Source organism: Panthera pardus, unplaced genomic scaffold, assembly GCF_024362965.1.
Source record: "Panthera pardus isolate Hobbes unplaced genomic scaffold, ASM2436296v1 HiC_scaffold_16, whole genome shotgun sequence".
NCBI lineage: Eukaryota > Metazoa > Chordata > Mammalia > Carnivora > Felidae > Panthera > Panthera pardus.
The window spans coordinates 147686650-147695837 of NW_026526721.1; the positions used below are offsets into that span (position 1 = coordinate 147686650).

Consider the following 9188-nt stretch of genomic DNA (forward strand, 5'->3'; position numbering starts at 1 on the left):
TCATGATTTCAGTCTAATGAGCTACTGTGTGTGAGATGACACTGTGTGAGCAGGTGTAGGAAGTGAGTCCTGCATCGGACCTGTGGCTGTTTTCTCCTCTCTGACTGGACTGCCTCTTATGGTGTCATTTCAGTGTTATTTGTACCTGTTCTACAGTCCAGCCAGGACTGTGAAGGTGGTGCTGATGCTGCTCTTTATCTGCCTGGGCAACATGTACCTGCATGGGCTAAGGAACCTCTGGCAAATCCTTTTCCACATAGGAGTGGCTTTTCTGTCTTCATATCAGATACTGACCAGGCAGCTTCAGGAGAAGCAGTCTGACTATGGAGTATGAAGATGACATCATGTGATGAATGGATCCTTTCGTTTTCTTGTGAGAGTCACCTCTGTTTCCCTTTTTGCTTCTCGACTTCACCTCGAGTTTCCATCCTTGAAGTTCCTTTCGACCAAACCAGAGTGATACCGAAAGTTGGGGATTTTTAACAGGAGCGATGGAAAGCACGAGGTCGCCCCAGCCCCGGTTTTGTGCTGGGCATCATGGCGGAATCTCCAGTTCAGCACATTTACTTAGGACAGCAGAATCTGGGGGCTCATTCAGAAGGAGCATTATTAGAAGATCAGAATGGAATTATTTTGGTCTTTTAAATTGAATGATGCAATAAACCACTAGATTCAATAACACTAGCTTTAGTAACTGGCGGTTGTCTCTGAGGAACCACTTTAAAACCCACATCAGCTTTTCAGTCTAAATGGGACTTGGTTAGTTTTTTGTAGAGGGTCAATACAGGGTGAATTAAACATTTTAAAATATGGTTCGTAAATATAAGCTAGATAAATTTTGTTTACATTTTTTGATAACTTAGGTCTGATACGATACCTTTAGAATATTTAAATGTATTTTGGATATAAATTGAACTTATCTTCATTTGGGGAAAGGACAAACTCTAGCTGAGAAAATGGTTAAGAAAGCCGAGTTTATTTAATTTGTATATAACTTTTTATGGTGGTGGGACTGCGTGGGCGCAGAAAAGTTTTGTATTTGTCTGCAGGGTATATCTGAATATTTAAAAAATTGAGTAACCAGTGCTACTGGATCATAAGCTCGTGAGCGTGAGCTTATGAGCCTGAGAATTTCAGGGTTCTTTGCGGTGGGGCCACAGACAGGAGTAGGTGCGTCACATGGATTCACACAGTGGCACTTTACAGATGCAGGTTGTAGTAAGAAAACAAAAAACAAAAAAACCCTTGTCATCAGCCTTGTACATGGCAGCTGAGTGCCTGTCATTTTGATGATGATGAATGCCTGACCCTGTTACCTGTTTCCGGAAGACCTCCTGAGTTAATTACTCCTCTACCCCTCTTCCAGTCATCTTAATTAGATGGAGGGCCTCGTTCTTTGTGAACAGGAGTTAAGGAGGTGTTAACTTTTTTCCAAGCTTCATAAGGATATAATAAACCCCATGCCCTGAAAAGTTACTTTTCTTCTCCCTGTTAAAATAGTGATTGATCACAGTTGTCCAAAAAGAGGCTCTGTGTAAGATCCTTTTGGTCTCCAGAAAGTTCAGCCTGGGTTGTCCAGTACATTTAGGAGGCCATTTCAGGAGTTTGCCCTCTGGATTGTTGATTTTTTTTTTTTAACGTTTATTTTATTTTTGGGAGAGACAGAGCGTGAGCAGGAAAGGGGCAGAGAGAGAGGGAGACACAGAATCTGAAGCAGGCTCCAGGCTCTGAGCTGTCAGCACAGAGCCCGACGCGGGGCTCCAACTCGTGAGCCGTGAGATCATGACCTGAGCCCAAGTGGGACGCTCAACCGACTGAGCCACCCAGGCACCCCTCTTTGGATTGTTCTTGGTAGAAGTCTAGAATCTGAATAGCTCACTGGCAGTTGCGTGGGATATTTTGGGTTGAATTATGTGGTCTTGATAAATTAAAATAATCCTACTTTGATCTTAAAAGTTGAAAAGCTTCACGAGAATTATTGAGTACGTAGGGAAAGCAAGAATATTATTTTAGGGAACTCAGTTGTACTTGGTTGTTACTGGTAGTGCATTGTTACTGAGCTACCTTGGTGTCAGGTTAAGAAAAACAAGTTTATGTGACTGGAAACTTGGGAAAATGATGCTGCAGTAATTTTCTTATAATACAATTTTCTGTTTTTAATCAAAATGTCTTGATATGAAAGTTATATTGGCAACATCCTCAGATGTCAGCTGCACAGTTGTCACTCTATCAGTGTTGCATCTTCGTAATTTTCTGCATACCCAGCAGGCGACTCTTCAGGCTCTCTGGGAGATAACTTTGAAGAGATGGTAAAATAGAATGGAAAGCCAAGGAGGGAAGAGAAGTCTTTGTACATTAGAAGTACCCAAAAAAAAAAAAGAAAGAAAGAAAGAAAAGAAAAAAAAAAGGCTTTAAACGTTGGTAAGCACAGCCTATGAGTGAGTTATTAATATTTTTTGAGCTCATGTGTTATTGCCGTGTAGCCCTATGCCCCAGATGCTCTCGGGGGCAGAATCTGTGATCCATATTTGGCAGTAGAGAACTATCCTGAAGAGTAGGCCCTCCTGGTGAATACTTCCTGCACTGGTGGAGATGTTGTCCACACTTGGCTGAATGTGGTTTTCATCAGTTAACATCTACATGGGGTTTCAGATTGGTTTTTGCAAATGAGAGGGAAAAGATGCACTGGACAAATAGTACAAAATAATAACCACATAAGCATTGTTCACCTGGAACCCAGCCAAAAGAAGCCTCATTCACTGGAGGAAGAGACAAATGACAGAGAAGTAGTTCTGGGGATTTTGTCCGAGGGAAATCCCGGCTCAGGGTTGGCCCGGTTCAGGCTTGGAGTTTTGTGGCCCCTTGTGTCATCCTTGATGCCAGAAAGGTGGCTCCACATCGCAGGAGTTATCCTCACTACCCCACGGACTCATTGCTGTTCTCGCACTTTATTTTCCCAATGGTTCAATGCTACCTGCCCAACCAACCTCGCAGGGGTGGATCTGGGAATAGTTGAAATAATGTTGAAAACAAACCTTAAAAGTGCCTTCTGGGATCAGATACTGCAAGATCTTTGAACGTCGGAGCGCATTATTCCCATCTCCCGTATCGGGCTGGGAATGTGGCTCAGTGCTCTTGGCCAGGGTTTCCCAACCATGGGGCCAAGGCCCACAGGGTTTTCCCTTCCTCAAGTATGCAGGTGAGAGAAACACGTAGACTCTGGTTTCATTTCCCTAGGGTAGCCTTACTGTGATAAGGATCATCCCTGAGTTTCTTTTTCCTGGGAGGAGACAATCGGGGTGTATTTGGGGGTGGCATTACCTCTCAGTACTAGAGGCCCCTCTGCTGGTGGTGGGAGGAATGTGACCAGAGGCTCCCGGTTTTGCTTCTCAGGCTTGCACCCCTGTGGTCTGTGTGACAGGCATTGTGAAGCAACCTTTTAAAATTCCTTAAGGAGTTGGAAAAAGGGTGTTAGGAGGAGTGCTGAAATTAAAACAATCTCATTTCTGTCCCCTCACCTTGAGCTCCCTGTTATTTTCCTAGGTGCCCCTATTCTCCGGGACCCTTCTGCCTCTTCCCGTGTCTGTCCCACACATGGCAGCCCTGGAAACAGAGGCTGAAACTGGAATCTTTGGAGGGGTGGGGAAAGCAGTCTTTCACTGTAGTTGATAAGGTGGGTACAGGAGCTCAGGGACGGAGCAGAGTGCGCTGAGGCCCGGCCCTCTTCCTCCGTGCCCCCCGGGAGCTGCAGCACACGCTTGGGAGTCGGGGCTCAGAGGGCAGCAGCACTTTGGCGGTCGGCACTGCCAGGGTCGGCAAAGACGACAGCCAGGAGGGCCGGCTGTTTGGGGTGCAGCAAGCAGGAGACGGGTGAGGAGCAGAGCTGGGGGCCCTCAAGCAGCCGCCCTCAAGCAGTTGGCGTGTTGGGGGCACGTGCTGCACCTTCATCCAGGGCTGCTGTCTGCTTTTCCTTGAAGGAATCGGCCACTCACTGTAACATGCAGGGCAGGTGGCCCTCAGGAGCCCGCTGTTGTGCGTGCACGGGGCAGCGCAAGTGAGGCCCGGCAGGCGTGGGAGTGTTTACAGGGACCAGATGTGCACCCCGCTCTGGTGTTGCTCACATCTCAAACGTTCCTCCGCAGAATCCGGCCCGGGCACAGGGAAGCTCCACTGTGCTCTGTGAGTGTGAACAACGTAGAGGAAGAGAGACCTGACTCTCCTGCTCAGGCCTCCACCACTGTGGGCAGGTTCTGCCCGCAGGGACAGGGTCCTCAGCTGGGAAGCGGTGGTAACCACCTACTCCCCCGGCACGCTGTCATGAGGAGAAAAGCCTAGTGGAGGAGAATGCTGGGTGAATCCCCCGTTCACGTGCAGGAGGAAAAAGGCTTTCACCCGGGGAGAGGAAGTTCACGCTTTACGCAGCACAGTGCAGCCGTGTCTTCCAGGTCTTACAAAGACAGGCCTTTTATGATCCTGCTAGGTAAATGGGCTCAGTCTTCCAGTCTAGAAAGGTGGTGACCTCTCTTTCTCCCCCTCCCCCCGAACGTGCCTCTTGCCCTCCAGTCACAGAGCTCTTGCTACCATTGGCATTGGGCCCTCCGGCATCCAGGGAGGCCGGTTCTGCTGGTTGAACCAAACCTCAAGTCCATCCCTGAGCCAAATGGGGAGAGCTCTGAGTCTCCCGTCTGGGAGCAGTGATGTCAGACCCCGGTTGCTGGGGAAACGTCTTGGCAGGGAACCTGTGGAAAAGGGCTTGTCAGTAAGACCTGGGAATGGCCGGATATGGAAACATCTGCCCGTGTGTGCTGATGGCAGAGCCGCGGCTCACAAGCGCCTTTTATTTCGGGTCAAATTATCAAATCCATTCTGTTCTTCTAACCTGTGCTTGGTACGTGTGACCTTCTTTAACCCTTCTACGATTCTGGGGTTACTTCGGAAGTATATTTAATGAATTATTTGTACAACTTGGCCCCCCCCCCCCGAATTCTGTTTCATTTAATAGACTTTTCTACTAAGAGCGTAAAAGATTGAGACTGATTTAGCCAGGGCAAAACCATTTCCTTCACATATGCGTTTTGAATGCTTGCTGTCCATGTTGTACAAGCTTCTTACTGTTTTCATGTAATAACAAAGATCTATTTTGAATAAATGATGGGTATGTTTTAACAAACTCTCACACAGTAGTAAAGCCTAAACTCGTGTTAATATATGTAAAGAATATTGTATAGCCATTTATATACTATGTATATATGAATTAACATGGCTTCAGAAGTGAGAGGAGAATAAATCTAAGGTGCTTATTACGTTGCGTGTATTTGTGTAAAAAATTTTGAGTTTTGGGTCCGTTTTCCTAGAGGGTGTGATGTGGGCCTGGCATCATGGAGCGGGGGGTGTTGAAAGAAGTGGAATTCACATCCTCGTCTCCAATGTCTAGACAGGTGCCAGGCCTCAGTCCTTAGCACCAACCCCAGACTCCGGAAAGCGATCGTGGGTCCAGGAAAGACCTTGGAAAAGCCAACATAGCAGTCACAGAGCAGCCCTGGGGGCTGGGAGGCCCGCCTTCTATGCAGGCTCTGCCCTTGCTTATCTGTGTGCCTGTGAGCGGGCACTTGCCCTGCTCTAGGCTCTGAGCTCCTGGCCGTGCTCTGAGGGACCATTGAGTTCCATCTCCCAGGACCAGCCCCACCACAGAATGGCCAGCAGGAGGCGCAGCTGCCAGCCGGTCGTCAGGCTCGGGGCCCGAGGGACTGCACCCTTTTACAGAGGTCCTCCCTGTAAGCAGCTGACGAAGTTCCCAGAATGGAAACAGATGCACCAATTTTCTGCCCATATTTGAGGCGCGGTAGGGAATGCATGGTCCAAGCTTCTCTCCACCGTCTGTCCTGATTGGGGGAGGGCAGAGACTTCCCAAGTAGACTCTTAAGTTACCGGGTTCTGGGATTTGGGAGTTGTCAGAGCCTTTGGCCACCACCTGGTTCCACCTCCTTGTTGACAAGGTACTGTGTGCCATCGGCGGCACCACAAAGAGTGAAGGGGGATCTTGGCCCATGAAAGATGCCCTTCCTGCTCCAGGAGGGCCGGGTGCCGGTCAGGCTGCGGAGTTGCCTTCCTTTTTCTTGGGCTCTACCCCCTGACGGGGCCAGGGAGCAGACAACTGCCAAGCATCCTTGAGTAGTGCCAGTGGAGGAGTGAGGCTCAGAGAGGAAGGGGTCTCTGTGGCTGTGCCTGACAGGGAAGTGCTGCCTAATTCTGTGGCGTCGGCTCCAAGAGGTCACTGGGTCGGATGTGCAAGGCAAAAACGATAAAGTTCATTGAAGAACATGAAGGAAAGTATCTTTGTGACCAAGGATGGGAAAGTGCTCTTAAATAAAAATGTTACAGATACAACACTTAAAGCAAAATGATTGATGAATTTGGTTGCATACAAATAAAGATTTCACGGGGAAAATGAGTGGGAGAAGGTACTTAGAATGTCTGAAGCCAATAATGTACAATCAGTTCCCGTAAGTCAGCAAGAAAGACAGCAACCTCAGTAGAACAATGAACAGTTTTCAGAAGAGAAAACCCAAAAAGCTAATAAGCATAGGAAGATGTGTAAAATCATTAGAAATAACAGAGAAGTACCTATTAAAACAACAGTAAGATGTCACCTTGTGCCTATTAGTTTGGTAACACTTAGGAAGCACCGAATGTTGGAGGGAGTGAGTGGTTATAGGACTTCATGCACAGCCAATCTGAAAGGCAGTGCCCCTGTCGTGGGCTGAACAGTGCCCTCCCCGAATGCATATGTTGAAGCCCTAACCCCTACACCAGTACCTCAACGTGTGTGCATTGGGAGGTACAGAGAAGGCAACCGTCTGCAAGCCAAGGAGAGAAACCTCGGAAGACGCCAACCCTACTGCCACCTTGCTCTCCAACCTCCAGCCTCCAGAACGGTAAGGAAATAAATTTCTGTTGTTTAATCCACCCAGTCTGTGGTACTTTGTCACGGCAGCCCTAGAAAACTAATTCGGCTACCTACCCAAATTGAGTGTGCTCAGGCCTCATGATGTGGATGCTTCACTCCTGGTTATATGTCCCTGGGAACTTCTCACACAGATCCTTAAGGGGACCTGTGTGAAGTTAGGTTTTTTTGTGGTTTTTTTTGTTTTTTTTTTTTAACATTTTTAAGTTTATTTTTGAGACAGAGAGAGACAGAGCATGAACGGGGGAGAGGCAGAGAGAGAGGGAGACACAGAATCGGAAGCAGGCTCCAGGCTCCGAGCCATCAGCCCAGAGCCCGGCGCGGGGCTCGAACCCATGGACCGCGAGATCGTGACCTGAGCTGAAGTCGGACGCTCAACCGACTGAGCCACCCAGGCGCCCCAAGTTAGGTTTTACAGAAGCATGATCTGTACTGGCAGGAAGCAATCCGTGTGTCTTCCACGCACGGACAGGCAAAGTGCGCAGGCTCAGCATGGACACCACACAGCAGGCGGAAGTTCCAGACTTGGTGTGATGTAGCAGCATGGATGGATCTTCAAAACGTAGAACCGAGTAGAAAAATAACATTTATATGATTGGAAATGTACGCACACAAAATGATAAAGTATTTTGTAAGAATGTATTCTAAAAGATCCGTGTTAAATACATCCGCGTGGTGGCCTGAAGGGGCCAGGAGCATGGGAGTTAGGGACAGAGACAATAAGGAATTGAAAGAAAAGAATACTTGCTAGGGTCAGCATCCAGGTCTGAGAGCCCTGGGTGAACCAGGGGGCCTGCATTGCCCCCGGGGATCTTGCCCCCGCTGTGCCCAGCCCTCACTGGACTTGAGGCTGGGAAGGCCTGCCTCTGCGGGGCTCTAGCCCCAAACGCTGGCAGAGTGTTTGAGCTCCCAGGGTTCTCCAGTGGGTGAGGTGGGGGAACTGAAGCCGAGGCCGGGGGCTATAATGGTCAGGGAGCGCTTCTGGAACACATGGCGGGAGGGGAAGGGCAGAAAGCAGAGAGGAGGGGACTCCAGAGGGGAAAGTAGATGGGTGAGCCAGCTCTGGCCACCGGGGACTCTATCCTTCCCAGATTCTCGCCGCCTGACCAGTAGTTTCCTGGCGGAGACTCTTTCCCACATGAGGCATTCAGCTGAAGGACTCTCACGGGGGACTCTCAGGGAAAAAGGAACACAGCTGCAGGAGGGACGGAGGTGCCCCCGGTGGCAAGTCCTTCCTCCCACCCCAGAAATAGTCTGTTCTGGCGACAGCCGAAAGCATGTGCCTGGGGAAGTGAAGGCCGAGGGGGCTGGGGCCGGCAGGGTGAAGCTAACCAGGACCACCATGGCCCTGAGGGGTTATTCCAGGCACGTTTTCTGAGGCCCCAGGGGTAAGAGCAGCGGCCAGAAGCGAGGAACACAGGGCTGAGAGTACGGTGAACTTTCTCACAGGGCCGTACAGCAGGGCTCCGGGAGATCGTGAGCGCTCTGCCACGAAGGTGTGCAAACGGAGAGGAGCTGTGTCGGATGGGGCCTCGGCACATGCCGTCCCCGTCTCGGAGACATTGCCTCATCCTGGGTGCTGGTGTCCGCAGGGACATCTGCCTATCTCCCGGGTGCCTCCTGTCGTGTCCATCCCATGGGGTGAGCCAGACGCCAGTCGCAGGAAACGGCCTGTGCCAGCTCCCAGTTGAAGAGTAAATATTAGTCTTTTCAAGAGCTGCCTGTTCTCCGTCACTTGGCACCGCTGAGGACACTGAGCTGGGGCTGGCGGGGTCGGGGGGGAACCTCTTGGTCCCCACACCCAGATGGAGTCTGTGGGCCTAGGTCACTGTTGCAATGGAGGGCCCGAGAAACAAGCCTCCCCATGTCCAGGCGGGCATCCCGTCCTGGTCACTCGGGAAGCAGTGAGCACCCGAGCCCTGGGCTAGGCGGCGAGGCCCAGGCCCCCGGTGCATGCTCTCCTCACATACTATTCAGGCTGCTGCTGCAGAGGCAGGGGACTGCCTGTTTTGACCTGGTCCTTAAGGTCTCGGGCCCTGGCTCTGGTATCTGTGGTTTAAAACCCTCTGATTATCGAGATGGGGTAATGACTTGCTCCTATTCCACTGTTACCCCTTGGGGAGACCTCCTCTGACCATCCTAACTGACAGAGCACCCCTTTAGCCCCTCATCCTGTCTTCTTCCTTCTGTAATTTTCCTCATTTAAAATTTTTTTGTGTGAACA

General features: G+C 50.0%; 1 protein-coding gene across 3 annotated transcripts in view; it reads left to right on the forward strand.

Annotated features, from left to right (window-relative positions):
* The window catches only part of SEC22C (SEC22 homolog C, vesicle trafficking protein), a 35578-nt gene extending 30275 nt beyond the window's left edge, over positions 1–5303 (forward strand). For all 3 annotated transcript variants that reach the window (XM_019418837.2, XM_053903928.1, XM_019418836.2), the window contains one exon: positions 134–5303. In XM_019418837.2, coding sequence (XP_019274382.1) covers positions 134–334 — 201 coding nt within the window. In that variant the 3' untranslated portion in view covers positions 335–5303. The remainder of the gene's footprint in view (positions 1–133) is intronic.
* The last annotated feature ends 3885 nt before the right edge of the window (positions 5304–9188 follow it).